This window comes from Sinocyclocheilus anshuiensis, unplaced genomic scaffold (genome assembly GCF_001515605.1).
Source record: "Sinocyclocheilus anshuiensis isolate Anshui unplaced genomic scaffold, SAMN03320099.WGS_v1.1 scaffold195, whole genome shotgun sequence".
NCBI classification, from domain to species: Eukaryota; Metazoa; Chordata; class Actinopteri; order Cypriniformes; family Cyprinidae; genus Sinocyclocheilus; species Sinocyclocheilus anshuiensis.
In genome coordinates this window covers 140,509-165,695 of record NW_015548236.1, presented here as the reverse complement: position 1 = coordinate 165,695, position 25,187 = coordinate 140,509, and the positions used below count along the sequence as shown (strand labels likewise).

Here is a 25,187-nt window from a genome sequence, read left to right as displayed (position 1 = left end):
TATTTTAAAGAATTTTAAGTCATATTGGCCCCGACCACCTCGTTGAGAATCACTGATTTTTAAAGGAAAGTTAATCAAAAATGAAACATTTTGTTATCAGATATTATTCCTTATGTCATTCCAACCTGAATTTACATGGAATATAGAGCATGAGTTGTATGGACCACTTTCACAATACGTTTTTTACAGTCGCAAACTATTTTTATCACAATAATCAGTGTCAAAGATCTTTTTTGTTTCACTGAATATAGAAATTAATACAGCAGTTGGAATAACAGTCATTTTTAGGTGAGCTGTTTCTTTAGTCTTAAAATTAATGGTTAAAAAGAACAAATTTGCCTTCAAATAAAGATATCATATCTTTCCTCGTTCTTTCATGAAAGCGATTTTGAAAGAATGATTCATGGCTTTTCTCAAACACACTTCAGACAAACTACTTGGTGTAGGCCCTCCATTCCCTCCCATCCACTACAAAATATTATTAAGACCTCTCAAGACTTTTCCCACTTGAAGAGCGGTGAAATGTATGCATGGATGTAATAACCACCACAGAACCACTCGAAAAGAGCAAAAAAATCAACTTCTCAGTTGTGCAAATGAATCTGATTATGTTTTGTCAGGGGAGCAGGACAGAGGGGTGAACTGAGGGAGATGTGAGGAGAGAAAAACAGAAACTATGAGTCTACTGAGGAAGAGCATTTATCGCCAAGATGTGCTGGCATTAGGAATTCAAGTCGTTACAGTATCAGAGGTTAAGCCCTGCAGAGGCTTCATGAAACGGCTAAATATCATCCTTTCTATATTTGTAAATCATTTGTCTGGCCTCGAGAAAAAGGAGCCAGTCAGGCTCTTTTGCTTTCTGGGACTTAATGATGTTGGAGTCAGTGAGAGGAGATATCGCACACCCCAGATAAGCGCCAGTGTCTATGGCTCGTCAACCGTGTTCACAGTGAGCAGGGACATGTTAATCAGTTAATGTGCTAAGCCCACATGCCACTCGGTGACGCGTTAATATTTTACTTCACTCGTATGTGTACTAAAGCACAGCCCACACTTATAGGCATATATGCAACACTTTTTTGTCCCATGACCTTGCTGATTATAGCATACGGTAGCCACATTCACACGAGGAGCACTACCATATATTATGGAAATAAGTGCCACTTTACATCACTAGTGGTCCAGAGAGAAGGTGACAATGGCTTCCTAAGTGCATGTTCTGGTGATTACATTAGCTGTAGGTAAAGTAGGTAAGTACCATATATGAGAATATCCACCCGACATTAGCGCACATCCATTTGAGCTTTTAAGAGAGCGAGTCTGGGAAGCAGATGGTGTACGACGATGCAGAAGGAACCTGAAAGATGTGAAATTCTGAGCGACTCCTTTGTAGTCGCAGTCTTTTGTTGCATCTGTCCTCAGGAGTGAAACTCTGTCATTCAAAAGCTGGAAGTATTAGGTGTTTAATATTGTGTTTAATCTGTTGCCAGAAGAGAGTTATGGGAGCACAGTGTCTGATGGGATGTGTGTGTGTTATGTGTAGGTTGGAAGTATAGTGTCTTTCCAGTGTCAGCCTGGTCACCTGCTGCAGGGCTCCACCACACGACTCTGCCAGGCTGACCTAACCTGGAGCGGGACCCAGCCGGAGTGCATCCGTAAGTGTTCTCCATAACACATCCATGGGAATCTGTTAAAATACCAGTTTATATTTGTGATTAAAGTTTCTTATTTATAAAGGTCAATGCTGAATGTATTTGTACAATTAAGCTACAGAGAAATGGGTCCACAAGTGTTGTAGTCAAGCACAGCTCGTTCGAGTCCATGTCAAAACGGAGACCAGAAGAGAGTCGAGTTCATGTTCAGACAAAAGGAGGAACCTTTTTATAGTTCCTAGAACTATTGGCGGATGTTCCCTGCTTTTTGGCGTGTTTGCGCCACAGGATCTAGGAACGTATTTAGTTCTAGGAACTCCGTTTGGGGGAACTAATTTCAGAGTAGGGTCTTAAACAGTTCTATAGGAACTACCAGTGATGTAAGTGTACGCTGATTAGCCATTTTTAAAAAGCCATGTAAACACATTTACTCCACAAACAAGAAAAACAGCGATAATAATGGCATTTAGCTACCTGTTGTCTGCAGCGTTGTGTTCTTTTCTCAGCTTCGATAATATGAAACACTGTGAGTTGCCTTAGGAGATTTAGTCAGATTTTCGTGCTCTTTTAATCACGTAAATTGTGCATTTACATTTCATCTCCATTATATTCATTCACCAGTTGTTGACGTTTGTAAATGCCGCAAATAAAGACATCGCTGTCGGCCGCTTCAGAGTTCCTGCTGCCTGTACGAATGCAACCAGAAAAGCAGCCCGAGGAAGAAATTGGTTCTCTAGGAACCACCATGCTGGCTAGAACTACTAGAACTGAGTTCTTAGAACTATGCGGTGTGAAAGCACCTGAAGTCCACATGCTCCCGAGTTCAAAACAAGACCAAGAGCGTGAAAATATGGTCTTGGACTTGGCCTTGAGTCAGAGTCCAAGACCATTATTTCATTCTCTTGGTCTTGGCCCTCAAGTCTGAATCCAAAAACATTGTTTCTTGTTTTTGGTCTAGGCCGTCAAGTCCGAGACTAAGACCATCATTTAGTGCTCTTGAGCTTGGTCTTGGCCGTCAAGTCCTAGTCCAAGATTATAATTTCTTGCTCTTGGCCTTGGCTGTCAAATCAGAGTCTGAGGCCATTATTTCATGCTCTTTGTCTCAGACTTTATAAGTCTGAGTCCCAAGACCATCATTTTAGGTCTTGGTCTTGTCTTGGACTCAACCCTATTCTAGTCTTGAAATGGTCTCGACTACAACACTTTCAGTTCAACATGAATTTACTATTAAATGCCAAGTGTTCTACAAACAAAAGGTTAACATCAATTAACTTGCATTTGAGACACCGTATGACCAGTTATTTTGTGTTTTTGGTCTGCTAATGACAGTAATTCCAGTAAGTTCATATTCAAAATGATTATTCATTTCACAACATCCATCACATGCTAAGTCAGATAGTAGGACATGTTTATTTCTGTACTTATATTAACATCAGAAGAAAATATGGTGGAAAATGCACTAGAAACTTATTTATGAACACAGTCTTTTGCGATATAGGCTTTTATGATGCAACATAAAGTACTAGAGTAAACCACTCGTCTATTGTTTGGGAAAAGATGTCTGGGCTTGATAGAAGTTACTTTTTTTTTAGTCTGACTGAATATAGATGTTTATAGCGATCGTTTCTGTTAGATTGACTACCATTTTGATGTAAATGTGCTGTCCCTCCTCATATAAATTAGATTTCACAACCATCAAATGATGTCATAATTCTCAGTGGCACACTCCTGATAACCATTTTGTACTTTATGATTGTTATTAAAGGAAATACTCCACATAGTAACTCAGAAATCATTTTATTTTCTGTATCAATCTGCAGTTTACGTTTACCCAGTTCGAGTTACACTATGAATATTACTCATTGCTAAAACTAGCAGTGTGAAACAGACCTTTGGCTGACTCTAAAACTACTGTAATGATCTGACCAATGTATTGCTTCTCTGAGGTTCATTTGAACAGATGATTTACATACTCAACCATACTAAAAGAGAATCACTTACAAAATGTCTCATATTGTCTGAAAGAGGGAAGATTAATGTTTCTCACACAATGGCTTTGTGTTGAAAAAGTTGAATTGCTTCTGAATTATGTGGGTGATAAATGTGAGTTGTGATACCCTGACTACACTCCCCTGGTTCACTTCATCAATTGACAAATCACTGATCACAAAGTGATAAAGGTCCGTCTGTGCTCTTAGAGGGTTAAAGCAGACTAACTCCTTGATTAATCTATTTTAATTACTTTGATAAAAATAAAATGCTTAGTTTGTTTAGTTACAATTCCGACAGTTTGCTCTTTTTTTATCTCATTGCATTTGATCTGCATTTGATATACATACACAGCAAGTGCTTGTATTTTTATATATGTCAGTTCAATTTCAAATCCGTTCCCTGCAAGTCTTTCTAATGTAAAATACCACTGACATCACCTCAGTGTATTTAAATCGCAAATGGATGAAGATGATTCACCAAGGTCTAGTGGGTTATCATGGTGGGCTACGAGGCTTGTGATTGGATTATGTCCATTTACCAACAGAAGCTCCAAAATCAACAGCATTAAAGTAGGCTGAAGTACGAGAAAACAGCTGGCCTCCAATTTCACAAGACAGATTGCCATTCAGTTGAAGCATTTCAAAAGCTAATTACATTTTGCATCATGCCACTGCCCCAAAGTTCTGTCATTGTTTTGCAAAAAAGTAGGAAATTAAAGAAAGAGATGGCTAGGAAGACACAGCGCTTCCCCTCGCTTAATTGTAAATCTGTGATAAAACAGCTTTTGTGTGCTCGCACCTAATCACACCATTTTTCTCCCCAAGAATAATCGAGATCATTCCGTAATTAAGCACTGTAATTTTGTTTAAACAGAGCAGTTGGCTACTCACAGAGTCAGGCTGAGTGCTAAATCATCTTTCTCATTCCCCTCTTTTATTTTACACAGAATTGGATAATGGCTGGCTGTCCTTTCCATTAGCGGTCCACTAGATTCGTCTCCAAAGAAATCATGTTTCTTTTTTTTCTCGTGCCTTGCTCTATCCTGAGAATTTATTTATTTACTTCAAGTGGACTGTATCATATCATTAATAGCAATGGAAGGATTTGGCATGCAAAAACTATAGATTAGTAATGTGAGTGTGATGTAAAAATGCAGTTAATATATACATTTATCAAGTCATGTATTTTTGAAAAAAGCAGGGATAATTGTCGTCAGGTATTTGCACAATTTGGGGGGAAAAAATATTTTGCTTTAAGAAGATGATGATTATGTATTTGTTGGTTTTAGTTTCATAATTTTATTCACAAGACATCATATCATAAATAATTTTAAACGGATCTCTCCTTTATATCTCTCGTAATATTAGGAAAGAGCGTGAATAACAATATGAATTTAATGTCAAAGATGTTCAAAGCACATTTTGATTAATATTTTCTCAATAAATGAGCAGAATTTATTGCAATAATCCTTGCGCTCCCATATTATGCAATGTAACTGGAAACCGTAATAGTTTCTTTGCCTGGTTACATTCCTTTCTTTTGTGGCTGCACTGTTGATGTAGTGATCATGGATAGAAACCCTTATCAGAGTCTTGGATAAAAGAACTAGGTCCAGTGCACCGAGCCAAAACCTCAATCCGGCTACTTTTGATCAAAGTCATAGTGATGGTGGAGCTGTTGGAATGACTGAGTGAGCATTGGCTTGAGTTTGATCTGCTGGTGTGACAGGTAAAGGTGTGCTCCCTTTAAGTGTCGTCTGCCAGCATGCATCAATGTCTGCCACACTCAAGGTTCTCAGCCAGCTTTTGTAGGCATAGGAACGTGGCAGTGTCAGCTACTGAGGGAGAGAGCATAGATCCTCTCTAAAGAAACACGCCATGTTGTCTTAAAAGTTCCAACTTCATTTTGATTTTGCCCACTGAAGTTTGAATTCTGATTATATGGGGACCGATACTGTTTGCTAGATAGTGCTTTCATTTCTTTTGTTTCTCTTTTTAAATTACTCTTGTTCCCTTTGTAGCCCACAGTTGTAAACAGCCAGAGAGTCCTCCTCATGTGGATGTCGTGGGTATGGATCTACCCTCCTATGGTTACACACTCATCTACACCTGCCAGACCGGCTTCTTTTTGTCTGGGGGCTCTGAGCACCGGGTCTGCAAGTCTGATGGAACCTGGACTGGGAAGATGCCTGTGTGTCGAGGTATCATTTCACATTCTCTGCCAGCACTTTTAACATATATCATACATACAGAATATATGTATTTATGTATTTATACAACATGATTAATGAGACATAATGTACCATCAAAAAGTGGCTGTTTGATTGCAATTTTGCTTGGTCTATTAATATAACATTGAAAAGTTAGGGGTCAGTAAGCTTTTTTTTTTATTATTAATACTTTTAATCAGCACGGATACATTAAATGTACCCTAAAGACATTTAAACTGTTACAATATATTTATTTTAAAAAATACATCATTTGAACTTACTATTCAAAGAATCCTGGAAAAAAAATAACAACAAACAACGTGTTTTCAGTCATTTTAATAATAAGAATTGTTTCTTGAACACAAAATCAGCCAATTAGAATGATTTTTGGAGGATCATATGACACTGAAGACTGGAGTAATGGATGCTTAATATTCAACTTTGCCATCACAGGAATAAATTACATTTTACAATATTTTTCAAATAGTTATTTTAAATTTCGTGACCACGTATAGGCTAGCACAGCAACGTCACATGAGCGTGTAACCACAATAGTTCAAAACTATTGTGAGACAATAGTAATATTGTCTCGAGACAATAGTTCAAAATCTCTACCGGTTAATTGTGTCTACCAGTATATCGCCCACCCCTAAACATACTGAATTGTTTAGAATAAATTCAGTGGGTTTTATTTTAAATTGTGATATTTCACAATATTATTTTAGTTTTACTGTATTTTTCAAGTTCAAATTAATGCAGCCTTGGTGAGCACATCTTACATTTTTATAAACATACTTAGGGGTGGGCGATATGACCAAAATCTTATATAACAATATGAGTCATTTTTATTTCACGATATATACCACAATATAGTTATTTTTGCTTAAATAAGGTCTATATGATATCAGAATTTTTTTAAACCATAGAAAAAAACAACTTAAGCTCCGCACAGAACAAGTAAACAGTCAGCGATTAAATAATAAGAAACTAATTACAAGCAATAGGACAAAAAAAACGACAGTAGAACAAATAAATAAGAAATGCTACATTGTATAAAGTAATCAAATGTATAAAAACAGTGCATATTATTCACTGTGTAAAAATATATATATATATATATATATATATATATTTCTTCTTATTGAAGTTACAAAAGTGATTTAGCTGTCACTTTAAGAGCTGCCCGGATCCAATATACTGTTACGTGTTTTCTTTCTCAGCTGTTTGCTTTCACGTAAGACCTAACATAAGTGTTTATGAGGATACTTACAAAGATGGCCATTTTGACAAATACAAGTGTGTGTATTTAACCGAAGCGGCAAAAATAACTTCAATACTCCCATGCTCTATGAGCACAGTCTTCACGTGTGCGCACCTCTCTGACAGTGCTCAGAAACAGTCTCTCACACAGCACTCGCATATAGTGAAATAAGTTCTCTTTCGCTGCTGATTGCATTTCAACGGCTTAAAATCACTTGTTTTTTAAACCGCAGTGCTTAAAAATGCATGCAAACAATGTTTTCGTGACCACGTACACGGAGCTTCTCCAAACTGTGATGGGACTGTGTTTCTTCCTCACTTTTCTGCACATGTCCTAAATAGCCTCCTTTTGAATGTTCAGTTATGCTGCTTGATATGTTGACCATGTCACCCCCTGCTGTCTGCAGTCACCTGAGTTTTCTTTGTGAAAGGGAAGAAAGGAGGCACACTATTGCCTGGGGATGTTACTGTACGCATGAAATGATAAAAGTGATGCCAATTTGATCTGTCAATCTTTTTTAATAGAAATGCCTTATTCATTTTTGTTCTTTCTTTCCCAGCGGGCTCCAAACTCTCCGAAAAGCCTATTAAACCAGTCCCAGGGACACCGAGTCCGAAGCTAAATGGTGGGTGCACTGTTATTACGAAATGGGGTTTCATTTGAAAGACCACTTATGAGTGTTAAGTACACCTCATTTAGGATGCATAATTTTGGCTGAACATCGCCTCTATTTGGCCACAGAGTGCAATGGTACCTTAAACAGTCACTATCCGTGATGTATTCCAGACCACAGCCCCAGGAGGAGGGTACTAATGAGGAGAAAACGGGTTCCAGTTAGTTTGACAGTAAAGTAGTCTGGCAGCCACAAGAAACTCGGCTGGAATCACAAGATAATCCTACTGAACTTTTCTTAGAGCATATTGCGTATCTTACGTTTATATACTTAGAGAGCAGGATTAAGTAGGAGACAAGCTGGTGTCCTGCAAAGCTTTAAGCGTGCAATGATGAAGCTCCTCCAGGGTGGAACACCTACAGCAAATATGACTCACTGAGTCCGTGACAGAAAGGACAAACCGGATATCCAATGTGTTTCTAGAAACTGATGGATCCTAGGATCAGTAAGACACGGAGAACCCTTGGAGCTACTGGGTTCTGAAACGGTAGATTACAGGAAAATTGACTGCCTTTGTGAAGACTCAGAGCGTGTTATCTGAAAACTTTGGCCAACACATTATTTCTTATCTAGCTCTATTATAAATATCTTAACTGAATAACTGAATACTTTGTTGAATTATATGCTGAATTATAGCTAAATTTGACTTAATCATTTGCCTTGCTTAAGCAGTAAGATATAAGAGGCTATATTACTGTATAGAAATATATTTACAGTGGGTACGGAAATGAAGGGGGTCTGAATACTTTCCGTACCCACTGTATATATAATTAGGTATATACTAACATATAAATATTTATTAATGTATTCATTTATTTAGAAATATCCAGTTTATAACGTCAACTAGATTTAATAAAATAGATAAAACAAAATATAGCTCTGTATACAGAAATATATATATATATATATTATAAAATATATGTACAGAATAACATATATTATTTATAATATAAATATTTTAGAACAATATTTTATTTATTTTATAAAAATATATTTCTATACTTTTTATTTTCAGATTTTTGGAAAAAACATTAGTTCATGATATGTTACGCATTATATAATGTAACAATTGTTAGGGTGAATTCAGGTTAATTGGGACATTTTTCCCCAGTCATTTGGATGGCAAAAATTGTACCTGAATTCACTTAGGTTTTTAATGAAAGTTATGATAAATTGTTACTAAAATCTAGCTTTTTATACTGGGGGTCCCTGGGTTGCTGAAATTCTGGGTTGTAGATCCTTAAAGAATATGATTATGGTACACTGTTAGTTCTTGTATATAGTAGTTTGGCATTAGCATTTTAGCATGGCTGAAACAATGTGTCAACCAATCAACTGCCAGAACTATAGAAATATTTCGTTTTATTGTTTTTTCTGATACTACATACTGTACTCTCTTTTGGCAATATAAGATATAATATAGTAGTGATTAGTTGTCTAAGAAAGACTTTATTTGCATGTTAATGTAAATCATAAGAGAAATATCAGGAATTCAATATATGCAGAAAATATTCAGATGTGTGTATGTGAGCGTTATATGTTTTGTAATATGATATGTCCAAGGATTGATATGACTAATATTGAAAAATACTATTTGAATAATACTCTGAATAATATTGAATGTGTCTTTCCTTTGTTTCTTTGTTTACAGTTCCTGATGATGTATTTGCCCCTAACTACATCTGGAAGGGCTCATATAACTACAAAGGAAGAAAACAGCCAATGACTTTGAGTATCACAAGCTTTAATACAACCACGGGTAGAGTTAACGTTACATTAACAAGCAGAAACATGGAACTACTGCTTTCAGGTTGGTTTATTGTTAAACTCTACAGATTTACTGAGCTGACAGAACACATTATAATACAGGCATACAAACATGAGGACTGTGTGTTCCTACCATCACAGAATCTGATTCAGCCCAGAGTAAAATTAAACTAGACCATTAACGAGTTAGATCATTAGACTACCTCTTCCACTCGTGAGACTCACTGAGTCTTTATAAAGCTGACATATGCTTTACATCATCTAATTAGTCTTAGACACTCCTATTGGCCAGCCATCAGGAATAATCACTGGTGAATAAAGGTGAATAAACCAGCAGTCACTCAAGTGAAAAATGGACTTGTCGGAATGGTAATATGATCATAACAGTGAACAATCAACTGATTAGTCATCAGCCAGTTGGAGGGCAGTGAAATGTATCTGTTCGCCCAAAATGCTAGAATGCCATTAGCCATGTCTGCATGTTCTCAATGAGCTTCTTGTTTGTAGTTTAGAAAGTGGGCAGTTAGGTCAGGAGGAGTGCTTGTAGACAAAGAGCTGTGTCTTAGGTAATGCGGGGCTTGTCAATACTTTTATTTTGTGGTCAGACTATGTGTGTGTGCTTGCAATTCTGTTCAGCAGTTAGAGAGAGTGAGCAATAAGAGGATGAAACACGGACATGGAGACAGCTGTCTGCTCTCTGTTCTCTGTCGTAGGTGTCTATAAGAGCCAGGAAGCACGTCTGATGCTGCTGGTGTATCATGTGAAAGCGCCCTCATCCACCACACTCAGCAAGATCAAAGAAGAGCAGTGGACCCTGGATGGATTTGTATGTGCACATGTGTCTTATTTTAGGGCTATTATCTTTTTAGGTTATTTTGTACAGAGGAATATAGTGTTATATACTAAAATGCAATGATGGATGATGTACGTGCATCCTGCACTTGAGTTAAAAAACAGATATCCTGATGAAATATTGCTCCAGTAAAAGTATAAGTACACTGCTTTTACATTTCTACCAGGGTTATTGTTGTAAACTAAACTGAGACTAAATTTAAAACCATGAAACTAAAATAAACGTGGTAACACTTTAGATTAGGGAATGCATATTCACTATTAATTAAGCGTTTTCCCTCAATAAACACTATTGATAGTAAGTAAGATTAGTAAGTTGTTGTAGTGGTTATGTTCAGGTAGGGTTGGGCAGGTATAAGGGACCTAGAATATGATTATACAGAAAAAGGCATTAATATGTGCTTTATAAGTTAACTAATAAACTAATAACTAACTAATAAACAGCCAATATGCTAGTTATATGCATGCTAATAAGCAACTATTTAATAGTGAATAGTGTTGTCTAATCTAAACCGTTACCATAAATGTTCAAAGAAATAAAACTAAATATTTAAAAATATATATTTTGCTAGTTACCAAAGCAACATTTATCATTTTAACTAAAATAAAATAACTAAACTATAACTGAATTTAAAATAATGACATTATATATAGACATACATAAAAAAGAATGCTGACAAATGACAAAAACGCACAACATTTCTAAAATTAAACCACTTACTAAAATTAAAATGAAAACAGAAAACTAAAATAACACTGATTTCTACTTCTGTAAAAGTACACCTACTGCAGTCATATCAGTGTAATTAAAGGGGTCATATAATGCTTTTTTAAAGATCATTATTTTGTGTATTTGGTGTAACAGAATATGTTGACATGCTTTAATGTTCAAAAAACACATTATTTTTCAAATACTGTACATTATTGTAGGTCGGTGCGTGTTAGAACGAGCCGTTTTAGGGGGGCGTGGCAGAGTCTTAACTTTGATAAAGTATATCTCTTTGGTTTTGAGACTTTAGTCTTTGCAACTTCAGGGATCTTATCTATGCACAATCAGCTTGTAACACTCCAAAGAGAAAGGAAAACTTGAAATCGCATCATATGACCCCTTTAAAGAATCATTAAATATGATTTGTGAACCAGTTCTGTTGACTCAAAAGAATGATTTATTAATCAAAAATGACTATCTGCTTCTGACAGCGGGTGTTGATTTCTTCACTTCAGAATAACAAGGAATGACATGTTTTTTTCTGAAATATACAGTAGTGAAGTGAAACATCAAATATTATGCTTTAGAATGTAGTAACGTAAAATATTTTGATCATTTAAATACTCTTAAAATTTACTAAAGTATATTTTATTACTGTCCACCATTGCTAATGTGAATGTAAACTGCTAATAAGACATTCCAGCATGTTGACAATTTGATTGTTAATTTATCTTTAGTGTTATTTTGTCGATCTGTGTGAGCAGTAGCGATTATAAGTGGATAATATATTCCCATTGGTCTGCAAGGCAGTTGATGTGTTTGATTGTTTGCCGTCAGGTGTCTGCTGAACCAGATGGGTCCACATATGTCTTTCAAGGCTTCATACAGGGTAAAGACTACGGCCAGTTTGGCCTGCAAAGGCTAGGTATGCGAGCCCTTCTTGATGTTTTCTGCATGCTGCATTGTTTCATTGTAAAATATTTTCTCTCACCCTGTTTCATCAAAGCATTTTTTTGACAAAAAAGTTAATTAAATAGACACGAATACATACTAAAATGAAAATGAATGCATTTCTTGATCTCTTGCAGGTTTGAATATGTCGGAAAGTAATAATTCGTCAAATCCACCACATGGTACAAACAGTAGCTCTGTGGCCATAGCAATCCTTGTGCCTTTTTTCGCCCTGATATTTGCAGGCTTCGGATTTTATCTCTACAAGCAGCGGTGAGTCTTGCCCTCGTATGTCCCAAGTTTGTTTGCGGAGTTGTTATTCTAGACAGATCAGAACGAATTTAGAAATTAGTCTCTGACAAAATCATTATCATTTGTTGCAGGATGGAAAGAAATAGACGGTGACAGATATCGTCTTTAGAGACAGAATTAGCTCGTTTGCAGTTATTGAATGCGATCATAATTAGATGCTAGCTTTCCTCCCTGCGTGATTCCACGTACCCGCTGCTGCTCAACGTCTTTCCGAACTCTCAAAGCTGCTGCAGATTTGATTCTAATGATGTTCTGATGTCGTGTCTTGTGTGTGTTGTTTCGCTCTGACAGGACTACTCCAAAAACCCAGTACACAGGCTGTTCGGTTCACGAGAACAACAACGGGCAGGCCGCCTTCGAGAACCCAATGTACAACACCAACGCAAAGTCCTCGGAACCCAAAGCTGTCCGATTTGACCCCAATCTGAACACAGTCTGCACAATGGTATAATTAGGTCCGCCTGACGCGAGAACATCTGTGGAGTTGTTTTGTTTTTTATTTAAGGGTTTTCGCTTTGTTTTTTTTAAATGGAGGTGGAAACAATCGCATTACAGTCATGGACGGATTTGACTCGCAGAGGATGTCTAGCACAAACGCTGTTGCCCTTCCTCTGATATATAAAGCACACTCTTCAGGAACCATTTGACCATGTGCGTCCGCGGAGGACATGTATGAAATATGAAACACATTGTCATGGGGGGTTTTGTTTTGTTGAAGACTCACTCTGAAAAGCTTCTTCATGACGGAAAGCATAAAGAGATTCTTCTGCTACCTTATTCACACTCCGTGAGTGCTTCTTCACAGTTGACTGGGTATTTTTTTAGGGGAAAGGGATCTGTAAATCTACTTGCATATATATGAGGAGCATTCACCACCTATATTTTTGTGCTATATATTACCACATGGGAGAGGCCAAGAGAGAATGAGTTTATGAGGAGATTCACATCGACCGATACATGATTTCTCTTGACGGTTTTGTACGGTACACAACGTTTTATTTACAGCTCATTCACAGTCATTCCTTTAGCTTCGGTTCATCTCTGTGATTGGAAATTGAGGCATTATGTGATGTGTTTGGGTAAAACGAGAGAAAATGTGTGGAACATTTCCCACTGGCTGCAGATTCAGATTGCAAATGCACTCATGGTTACTCAAGAGAGTGAGTGCAGATGTCTTCTCTGTGTTTCTGTCTTCCGTCTGCATCTGCCCGCATCCGTGCGCTAATGAGATTCTTAGAGGCCTGATTAAGCACACTGCGCTCGAACCTCAGCTGTGACAATGACAGGCCCATCCAGCCCCGGTGGAGGACATGACCTGCAAAAGGGCAGCTAAAAGGCAGTTCAACAAAACGACTGATCATGAAGGATGGGCAGAGACTTGGTGAAGGAGAGATAGAGAAGTTTCTCTTCCATTGTTGCTCAAGGTCACTTTCCTTTCCGCTCGCTGAAGAACAAGTGTCTCCTGCCTTGAGACTTGATGGATGTCTCATTCTGGGCCGACACTGTGGGCACCATATGAGAATAAATGCATGACAAAGCCCTCCACAGTAAAGCTCACAAGAGAGTTATGATCATTTCCAATTAAATAAGCAGCTCAGTTGTCATGGAGGAGTAATGGAAATTCATATTCTCAGACTAGGAAACCCCTCACCCTAAAGGTAATATGCTGGAAATGACTGTCCCTATTCATTCCCCAAAGCACCAGTGATTTATGCAAAATACTTTAAGAGGTAGCGCTATTGTCATTAAAAGCAAAGGACAACATAAGGGCATCATGCATGGCTCATATGCACCAAACAGCAGAACACATTCACCTTAGGTTCACTCTACATGAAGCTGATGGCTCTGTATGTGTGTTTGATATATAAATACATTAACACATTGCATATAAATTTAATTTCAAATTATTTGCTTGTTAATTTGTCTAGATGAATGCAAAAAAATCCATGCATTTCCATATGTCTACATCTGAAAGGGTATAACAATTAGGTCAAGTTTATTTGCAACACAATTATTATAATTTTACATATTTCAAAACAAAGTTACAGCAGGACAGCATATTGCCAAAAAACTAACTTATATAAACAGAATTGCCACAAATTTTTTTGTCCTCCTATAAACCTCCATCCAAATTTTATACAACACATGCAATAAGTTTGTTCTCAAATAAATACTATAAAGTAGTAAATTGCCAAGCAGGTTTCATTTCTTGGCAGTTAAAGTTTATATTTAAATGAACATAACAGGCTGCAAATTTTTCAAAGGGAGACTCTTCTGCTGCCAGTAAATAAACCTTTATTCCTTGGCGTTCTGTACCTTTACACAATAACATAAATTTAATTAAATCTATTCGAGTCAGACACAGTTTGGCATTAGTGGTAGAACACTGTATCCTGGTTCATTATCGTTTAAACTTATTTGACACAAGAACTGCACTGTTCTGAGACACTTTGTTGAAAAACCGCCAAGTGAAGTATAAGTTATGTGGTTGTTCACATTTCTTACAGTGACAAATGGCATGTGTTGTTGTTGTTGTTTTTAATAGCCTGTAGAAATGCTTTAAAGGGGTCATATGATGCGATTTCAATTTTTCTTTTCTCTTTGGAGTGTTACAAGCTCTTGGTGCATAAAGAAGATCTGTAAAGTTGCAAAGACTAAAGTCTCAAATCCAAAGAGATATTCTTTATAAAAGTTAAGAGTCAACCACGCCTACCTAAAACGGCTCGTTCTAACACGCCCCCACGTCTATGTCATGATGTGGGAAGATTTGCATAACGCCGCCCAAATGTTCAAGCAAAGAAAATAGGCGTAACTTTTATTCTCGTTGTAGTATTGTTGTTGCCGCCATGTCATGAAGGCGATGTGTGTTTTGTTGTGAAAGCGAAACTACTTTGTTTGGCCTTCCTACTGTAAGTACGTTTTCATTTAAAGAATTTGCCACTGACGATTCAAACGCGAGTTTTGAGCAGTGTAGAGTAGCACTTGTTGTTTGTCATTTCTCCGATCACAAATGCAGACATGGTTTTATGTTTACGCGGTGCGATGCAAAGCAACGCGTAAAAAGACAGTATAAGTCATTATAATCCATAATTATGTCCCCCACTGGATGCAACGAATGCCTCGTTTATAATGGGTTTTCATGTTTTTGAATCGTTGCACCGGCCGGACAAGGCATCACAATATGGTAAGGGCATAACATTTCCGTCACACACTTGAGGTATTCGGCCAATCACAACGCACTGGATAGCTGGCCAATCACAGCACACCTCGCTTTTCAGACCGATGAGCTTTGTAAAAATCGACGCGTTTCAGAAAGGCAGGGCATAGAGGAGAAACAATAATGTACAGTATGTGGAAAATAATGTGTTTTGTTTTTTGAACTTTAAACCGCATAAACACATTTCATTACACCAAATACACAAAATAATGTTCTTTTTAGCAACATCATATGATCCCTTTAATGTCTTGATGGTAAGTTTTGTTCGCCACCATATTGGAAGAAAAAGAGTAATGTATAAAAATTCTCAAGATCTACAGCAGATATCAAGACGCACTAAGCTTATGTTTATTCATAGTGCTTAGCCTAATTCATCCATCCAGGAGTTCGTGTGAGGCAGTAAACCCGTTACTAGGATGGAGTGTGAGTACCATCTGGTGGCTATAAAATGGGATTTTCTGGACAATAAATTCAACTAACTTTGTAATTTGTAATTGATATACACTAAAAACCCTTCTTTTGAAGAAGACTCGGACTTCCATGGCTTTCCATGGCAGTGTATTTGTCTTCTTGTATATTGTGTGTGTATATTTTCAATTACAGCCAATTAAAGTTCAAGAGACAGAGAATTGTAAAGATCCCTGATCCTTTGACACTCCTCTGTAAATTAGGGTCAGCGTTAATCGTTTCGGAATAGCCCACTTTCGTTGTTTTAAACCAGATGTCAGTTTCAAGAATACTGATAAAGCAGCACTATAAGTCTCTGCTCTAATCAGCATTCGCACCATCACTGTTATAAACTAAAAATAGAAACTTGTTCTTTCAGAGAAAGTTATTTCTGCCTTGCTAATTTTGCCTGAGCGTTTGTCTCAATATAGCCTAATAATTGTCTCGCTTAATTAAAACGATATTCATAGTTGGGGGGGGGGCCGTACAATTGTTTGAAGTACAATTTTTCATGTACTCAAACTGTCTATTTCTGTCATGCATACAGTATGAGCATCAGTTTCCCATCCAGCTCGTTTTAAACGAAGCTCACGGCGGGAGGGGGGCGTCGCCATTTTGTTTGTTTTAGTGAAACTGTACAGTGGAAGGAGGAGGGTGAGAATTGGTAGCCTAGATACGGTTGCTAAATACGGAAAGCTACGATAGGACCGTTCCGCGTAAGTACTTTCGGCGAAAACAGAAATAAAAATGCATTTAATTGCATGCATTGGTATCATAACCATTCGATTTCGTCATGCAACTTGCTAGAAAATTCCATTCTCCCTCTCTACACCAGCGGCAAATGACAGACGCTGTGTAACATCACTTCTTTATGTTATCACTTAAAATGTCTTAATTAGCGCTGAAATGACTTATGCGGAGAATGCGTTTGGCGTCTTTGCGCATGCAAATAAAGCACGAGGAAAATCCGCACATGGCGCGCGCCGCAGATTCCAGATGTTGATCTCGCGACAGCAGACCGTTAGCTTATTAGCTCTTCTTTTAGCTGCAGCCTTCCAAAACGTATGTCCTTTCTGTTACATTATTAACAGTCATTACATTATCATACATTTCGTATACTATTACATATTCTAATAACAACATTACGAGCTGAATAATAAACGTGCAGGGTTGCGCTGACACTGTATGGTCACAGTGCATTAGTCAAGTATGCATTAGTCATCACACAGGCCCCGCCATCACTTGCAGTCACACACCCATCTATATGTACTGAGGGGATATTTTGGAAAACGTTACACCTAGATAATTATTTTAATATAAAATAATTAATTTAAAAAACCGTTAGTGCGTGCATTTCTACCCCAGTACAGTTTTTGCATTAAACATTCAAGCATCTAACATATACCAGTAAATTCTTAAAATGTTATGGCAAGCTATAATTTATTTCACCAAATAGAATTGCTAAATTGTCTTCCTAGACATTTACGACAAACACCTAACAAGGCAAGAAAACACTTAAATAACAACTAGAGATGTCCGTCAAGTTCACGAATGAATTATCCCTTTGGGTCGAATCTTTTATTTTTTTACTGAAACGGTTTCATTAATAACACACATACAACCCGATTTATTAATAACACACATACAAACCGATTTAATAAATACCATATTGTTTTATGACTAAATGCGTAGTAATGTACATGCAAACTACAGTAAGTTCTAGAATTACTTCATTTAAAGGTACTGCAACAAACTAAACATGGATACGTGAAATTACAATGAACACCCTTAGAAACTGAATGTCGGTTGTATGTTATGACAAAAAGAAGTTATTACGTAATATTTTTAGATTTCTGTGAAATAAACCATTTAAAAGATCTGAGTGATGCTATTACCTGCATAAAAATTAAAGAATGTTTTTAAAGAAATCTCCTGAACTGGTTGGACTGACACAGTCCTGCAACAAACTCAAACAAACAGCAATTTTTTGATACCACCACAGACCCACAATATTGAAACATTTCAAGGGCATTGAAACATTTCAAGCCATAAATAGTTTCAATAAACTGTGTATGACTTGGTTAAAGGTTGTTCTGCATATTTAGCTGGTATAGAGAAAAGTGGTTTGACATAAAAAAATAATAATAATAGTTTAATTAAAAAAAAAATATATATATATATATATGCCTAACACCATTGCCATTTTATTCTGCAGGTTCAGCGTCCCCCACCACCTCAGTGTGAGAAGGTGCAGGGACGATGTTCTACGCCCACTTTGTCCTCAGCAAACGTGGGCCGCTGGCCAAAATCTGGTTGGCGGCCCACTGGGATAAGAAGCTGACCAAAGCACATGTGTTTGAGTGCAATCTGGAGAGCAGTGTGGAGAGCATCATCTCTCCAAAGGTTAATAGATTCTCTTGAAATCATGCTGTTCAGGTTTATTTTTGTCCATGTTTCTTGTGGATTCCATTTTTTTATCATTTTTAAATGCCATGACAGAGCTTAAAATGCTTTGCAGACCTGTTTAGAGCAATAGTGCTGTTCATTTTGTAGTCCAAAAACCCTAGATTTCAAGTTTGAGGTTTGACTAGTTATGTTTACGTCCACAAATTATCATTTATGTTTATATGAACCCTGAACATTGCAATCTGATTCACATATTTGTTTACATTTTATAATCCAATTGAGAAAATTGTCTGATTTAGGCATTAGGAATTAATTTTTTCCTGTGGTTCAGATTATTCCAGGTCTACACTAGTGCTATTTTGGTAATATTGAGATACTTTTTCATATATATTTTATTTTAGTTTTAATTTTTGTATTTTCTGTTTTCATGTTAATTTTAATTAAAGTTTTGGTAATTTTGTTGCGTTTTGTCATTTTTAAATATGTCTATATCTTTTTTATTCATTTTTAATTAGTTATTTTAGTACTTCAAAAGTACATATATTTCATTTTATTTCAAATAACAAAGTTTTGGTTTAATAACCCTGGTCAATCAAATCAATTTTATTCAGATCAAGCTCAATCGGATGGATTTGTCACGTTGCACACACACACGAGGGACGAGGAGACGCTGGAGAATATGTTGACAAGACTTTATTTGCACCAAGGAACCAAGGGAGACGAACACAGGAAGACGTTCACACGAAGACGTTCACCAGCGGACAGAGAACTAGGGACTGGGAACACTTTAAATACACAGAGGAGGAGGGGATGACGAGACACACCTGGGATCCATGAACCATCATGGGGAACACCTGGGACAAATTAAACATGGGAAAGGAACACCTGGGGAGCAAGACACAGACAAAACATGGAACAGAGTCTGACAGGATTGAAGTGTTTACACAAAGGCTTTTCTTTCCATTTGACACATCAATCCGATTATAAACAGAATATTTGTGGGCATGTAAACATAGCTGCTTTAAATTATGTTTAGAACAAACCATGAAAATCTCTTCAATGTTGGTCACAGATCTTATTTTACTCATAAATCTAAAAACGCATTTCTAAAAATCACATTAGAAATTCCTTCTGGGGTGGCTTTCAACTTGACATCATTACTGAGCAGCTCCATTTATTTATAATATTTGCTTAATTTGATAGGTAAAAATGGCTCTCCGTACGTCTGGTCACTTACTCCTGGGCGTAGTGAGGATCTACCACAGAAAAGCCAAGTACCTGCTGGCAGACTGCAATGAGGCTTTTATTAAGATTAAAATGGCTTTTCGCCCAGGTGAGTTGTGGCTGGACTACGTAAGAAGTTGGTCCTGTTATACTGCAAGAGCTAATATATTGTGGACTGTTTGACACAGGTGTGGTCGACCTGCCTGAGGAGAACCGTGAAGCTGCCTACAACGCCATCACATTACCCGAAGAATTTCACGACTTCGATCAACCTCTTCCAGACCTGGAGTATGTTCAGCTTTAACTTAGAGATATCAGAGGCTTGATGTATAAATGTAGTTAGACTTGCATGCAGTTAGTGTTGTTGACCCTTCTTTGTGTTGTGGATTGCAGCGACATTGACGTTGCTCAACAGTTCACCCTGAATCAGTCGCGTGTGGAGGAAATCACAATGCGAGAAGAAGTGGGAAACCTCAGTCTACTGCAGGAGAATGACTTTGGTATGGCATGTTTTTATTGTCTTGCGTTTTTACCTCTTTTTATTGTTTAAATTGATCATGCATTGTCCTCATACAGTAGATCATTTATACCTGACACATTTTCCTCATCAGCTGATTTCGGGATGGATGACCGAGAGATGATGCGAGAGGAAGGTGCATTTGAAGTGGACATCATCCATGGGGCGTCTGCGTCTAACCTGCTGCTGGAGTCAGAGTCAAGTAGCGGACAGATTGCTGACAAGTCCAATCACCTAGAGTACGACCAGTACAAGGATGACTTTGGAGACAACCCTATGGAGAGCACAGAGGGAGGCATGCTGGGTAAGAGTGGCATCCGCAAGCACCTTATAAGTTAAAGCTGTGTTTACAAGCATCTTGAGCCTGAGCTGGCTACTTCCTGTTCCTACAGTGGACAAGCTGCTGAGTAACGAGGATGGAGGTGGTATTTTTGATGACCCTCCAGCCATCGCTGAGGGTGTGATGATGCCCCAAGGCCACGGTGGAGATGATGATGATGATTTTGACAACCTTTCACGTAAGAATGCATATAACATCATGATATATATCTATTACATATTTGGTGCTATGCATAATAATTCAACATTTTGCATTTTGTTCAATAGCAGCAGGAGGTCCAGACAGTCCTGATTCTGGCCCTGTGGAGCAGCTGCCCACCATGACAGACCAGACTGAACAGACCACCCTAGTCCATAATGAGGAGGAGGCTTTTGCTTTGGAGCCCATCGACATTACAGGTCAGCCAGAACAGAGAAATAGTAGTAATAGTGCAGTTATACAGTTAAGGTTGGCCAGTTTACAGAACTGTCACTTGGACTATCACTAGTCCACGTCTTATGGTCACTGATCATAAAGTTTCTACTTTAAATATGTCACCAAGGTAATATAATCTAGCTGACTGTCAATTATTAACAAATTTTATTGTGTACCGCATTCATTCATTTATTTCATTCATTTACACATTCATTATCATATTAATTACTAATAATAAACAATTATAATTATGGTTAATTAATTATATTTAAAATGATAAACAAGTGACCATGCCATTGTTGTGTTTTAGCTGTCAAGGCATAGTTAATTTTATATTATAGCCAAATAATTTCCAACTATTATTGCACATTAGCCTATTATATTATTTTTTGTTTATTTAATTAAGTTTTTGTTCTCTTTTTGTTTATAAAAATTGTTTCTGACATAATTTGTTGATGAAATAAAATGTAAATGTATGTAAATTTGTATTAAAAAAGAAACCTATAGCAAATCATTTATTGTTTTTTAAGTGTCATAATCTGTGATAAGGTTAGAGGAAAATTGGCAGGACGGGTATAAATCTGAAAAAAAAAAATGTTTTTTTGATCCCTGATACACTACATTCAAAAACTTCCAACTAAAAAATAACATTTTGTCATTATTTATTTACCCTCCTGTCGTTCCAAATTGTATGTATTTCTTTATTCTGAAGAACAAAAGAAAATATTTTAAAGAATGTTGATAACCAAACAGTTTCAGTTCTCATTGATCCATACAATGGACGTCAATGGCAGCTGAAACGGTTTAGTTACCAACAAAATAACTGTTTAGTCATTTCTTCAGATTATTTTCTGTTGTGTTCCAGAGAAGAAAGAAAGTCATACAGGTTTAAAATTATTTGAGGGTGAGTAAATAATGACAATTTTCATTTTTAGCTAAACTTTCCCTTTGTGCCAATGCAACTAAACATCTCTTGTAAACAAAACCTAATTTTAGTTATCTTGTCATCAAACCATACTCTAATATATTATTAGTGAAGGAAACCAAAGCAAAAAGAAAGAGGAAGCTGATTGTGGACAGTGTGAAGGAGCTGGACAGTAAGACCATCCGTGCCCAGCTGAGCGACTACTCCGACATTGTCACCACTCTGGATCTGGCTCCCCCTACCAAGAAGCTGATGATGTGGAAGGAAACAGGAGGAGTGGAGAAGCTCTTCTCTCTGCCAGCTCAGCCCCTCTGGAACAGCAGACTGCTCAAGGTCAGGACAGATCTCTGGAACAAGCTGTGAGACATTAATACAGGCTTTAGTGCAACAAAATACATAAGTGGCCTTGGATATGGCTGTTTTCGGCCCTATTTTCTCATAATTATGCACAGAAATCTAATAAACAACATATTTTGACAGTTTTTTGTTGTCTTTCCATTAAGCAGTGTTGTTTCCCATTGAATTGCTACACACATTTATACAGCAAGTTTATTAGAAATCTTCTCTAGTATCATCTGTCCTCCTAAGACCAGCTCTACCTCTCTGTGCAGATGTTCACACGCTGCCTGACCCCTTTGGTGCCCGATGAACTGAGGAAGAGAAGAAAGGGTGGAGAAGCAGACAGCTTAGACGAGTTCCTCAAAGACCTGGAGAACCCTGAGGTGCCACGAGAAGAGGCCCTGTCTCAGCAAAGAGACATCATTGGTAAAAGAGGCTGACTCATATGGCTAACTACTATTTAGATCACAAGGCGCATGTTAAAAATTTGAGGACACCAAGATTTTTAACAGTAGTTCAATAGTTTGTCACGAATGCCCATGTTTGGCTTTTTGTAGACCAGACCATCCTGGAGGAGTCCAGTGTTCTGCAGGCTTCAGCCATGGAGGGCAGTCGCACGACCCTTGATGAATCAGTCATGCCTCCTCCATCTGGACCCCGTGGACAAAAGCGCAAAGCTCAGGACACAGAGCCTGCCTTACCTGTGAGATTTTAAATGACAGATTTTTAGTGTGGGTTTTGGACCCCACTGTTTGTGCTTTTCTAATTCTGTGCCCTCGCTTGTTTTCTCATAGATGCTGGAGGATGATCGTTCCTCCATTGTGTCCACACAGCATGTGAGCATGCAGCCGGTGGACCTTCCACCTGAGGAACTGGGCAACATCGCACAGCTCATCCCTGAACTCGACCTGATAGGAGAGAAGAGCAAAGAGAAGAAGGATGATGAGGAGGAGGAGGAGGTGAGGAGCCTTTAACAACCACAAATTAGGATCAAGGAGCTAAATGAGAATAACTTTTCAGCACTAAGCATCATAATAGTACAGCTGTTTATGCTTATAGCTTAATTTTTAAATGCCCAGTTTTGTGTCTAAGTTTTAATTGTGCTATTCCTGTATGTTTTTAATTGATCAGTTATTATAATTTATCATATGAGGCATGTGATTAGCTGAGCACTGGTTGCACTTGATTCCTGTCAGATCGAGTACTTCAGTTAATTCTGAATTTGTGTTTAAAAGGAGGAGGAAGGTCAAAGCGGAGACCAGGATCAGGAGGAGAGAAGGTGGAACAAGAGGACGCAGCAGATGCTGCACGGTTTACAGGTTTGAACATAGACTTCATATCTTGATAAATTAGGTCTGTCAGGGCATATTCAGTTTAACCATAAAATTGTTTTCTATCCATAAATACCTTCCTCTTACTTTCCACAGAGAGTCATTGCTAAGACCGGAGCAGAATCGATCAGTTTGCTGGATCTGTGCAGAAACAACAACAAGAAACAAGCAGCTGCCAAGTTCTACAGCTTTCTCGTGCTAAAGAAACAGCAGGCAGTGGAGCTCAGGCAGGAGGAGCCCTACAGTGACATCATCGCCACCCCTGGCCCCAGATTTCACATTATATAGACTTTTTAATGGTCAACACTGGCAGATTTGATTCTTTTTAATAGTTTTGTTTGTATATAATGTGTTATGTATTTCTGTGCATGTGCATTTTCATGCATACTACATGTGCGCCCAGTCTCGCGTGCAAAAAAAAATACTTTTATAATGTCAAAAAAGTGCTTCTTTTAACAGTTTCTCAATACAAGCATGCACATTGGACAAAAAACTAAATGGTTCTGAACTGTTCTGACCTGGTTGAGATTAAAAATATAATGCTTTGTTCTCAAACTTACAGAAACACTTATCTTAGAAAGTACAAATCTAATTGCGATCATTGAAGTGAAATTGCACAGCTGTTGCCACTCCATTAGTTTGTTGTGCTCACTTTCAAAGGCTTTGAGCCTTCAGTTTGTTCTCTTTAATCACGTTTTCAGATGCATCTGTTTCATTATTTAATGGTTCCTGTTGTTTTGCATGCTTTGAATTACATGTTCACATGCAACATACATGTTTACTTTCATGAAAGTATTTTCTTTGTTTAAACATAAAAGAGTAACATTTTAGCTGCTCCAAAGATAAAATAAAATGTAAAAAAATCATAGTTTGTAAAAATATATATATATATTTAATGAAGTATTGGCCTACAGCGTGTTGTTTTTGATTTATTTATTTTTTTCCACAAACCTACTACAGTAACAACACTACTTCCTTAAATTCTCCCTGAGCTTCAGGGTTGTGAACATTTACCCAAAAGCAGCTTTAGTTTTGCTTGTCAGCCAGACAAGCATGTTATATACTGTGATATACATTTGTTAAAATAATGTTGTGCCATTTGTTATAAAGATCATTTTTGTAATTGTGCAAGCACTTTTTAAAATGGTCCATAGGTCTTTGGTTTTCTTGATGTTACCTGTGACAACTCTATGTTTTGTATATCACAATAATTAAACAATATCTGTTATAGTGCAGTATTTAAATGCTTCGCAATGTGCTTGTTTTATTCATATTGGAGTAAAAACAACTGAAATTAATGTTCTTACACATCACATTATTTGCCTTTAGCCCTGACTTGATACAGCCGTGTTATGTAATTTTTGTAATAAAAAGTAATTAAAAAATCCCTTTGTCCCTTGACTGAATTGATAGGTTTGTAACTGCAAAGAAAATGTAGAGCACATATTAATTAAATGCAGGAAATTCAGAGAAGAGAAAAACTTAAAACAATGCATTATAAAAGTTGGAAGGGAATGGGACATTAGAGGTGTTTTAGGAATAGAAAATGATCAGAATGAAGTTACCAGGGCAATAATTATTTTTTTGCAAGAAAGCGGTTTAGTTAGAAGAATTTAGGATCATAATGAAGTCATGATGTTACACACTCC

The 25,187-nt window shown here is 37.2% G+C and overlaps 2 protein-coding genes across 6 annotated transcripts in view; both read left to right on the top strand.

Annotated features, from left to right (window-relative positions):
• Positions 1 to 12,985, top strand: part of csmd3b (CUB and Sushi multiple domains 3b) — a 445,596-nt gene extending 432,611 nt beyond the window's left edge. Inside the window, exons 63-70 of the mRNA XM_016441913.1 lie at positions 1,544 to 1,655; positions 5,665 to 5,844; positions 7,674 to 7,739; positions 9,439 to 9,597; positions 10,268 to 10,380; positions 11,953 to 12,040; positions 12,204 to 12,339; positions 12,670 to 12,985. Of these exons, the coding sequence (XP_016297399.1) occupies positions 1,544 to 1,655; positions 5,665 to 5,844; positions 7,674 to 7,739; positions 9,439 to 9,597; positions 10,268 to 10,380; positions 11,953 to 12,040; positions 12,204 to 12,339; positions 12,670 to 12,829 (1,014 nt within the window). The 3' untranslated portion in view covers positions 12,830 to 12,985. The remainder of the gene's footprint in view (positions 1 to 1,543; positions 1,656 to 5,664; positions 5,845 to 7,673; positions 7,740 to 9,438; positions 9,598 to 10,267; positions 10,381 to 11,952; positions 12,041 to 12,203; positions 12,340 to 12,669) is intronic.
• A 3,692-nt stretch (positions 12,986 to 16,677) lies between these two features.
• Positions 16,678 to 24,435, top strand: rad21b (RAD21 cohesin complex component b). 5 transcript variants are annotated; one of them, XM_016441909.1, is made up of 14 exons: positions 16,678 to 16,758; positions 18,258 to 18,445; positions 19,652 to 19,781; positions 19,861 to 19,960; positions 20,066 to 20,172; positions 20,284 to 20,493; positions 20,582 to 20,707; positions 20,799 to 20,927; positions 21,978 to 22,201; positions 22,480 to 22,633; positions 22,765 to 22,910; positions 23,002 to 23,166; positions 23,446 to 23,526; positions 23,635 to 24,435. In XM_016441909.1, exons 2-14 carry the CDS (start codon positions 18,302 to 18,304, stop codon positions 23,824 to 23,826), a joined length of 1,908 nt encoding a protein of 635 aa, XP_016297395.1. In that variant the 5' UTR covers positions 16,678 to 16,758; positions 18,258 to 18,301; the 3' UTR covers positions 23,827 to 24,435. The 5 variants fall into 5 exon arrangements, with proteins under 5 accessions (XP_016297395.1, XP_016297392.1, XP_016297394.1 ...); XM_016441906.1 differs by having other exon boundaries at positions 23,443 to 23,526; XM_016441908.1 differs by having other exon boundaries at positions 20,796 to 20,927; positions 23,449 to 23,526.
• Positions 24,436 to 25,187: the final 752 nt, after the last annotated feature.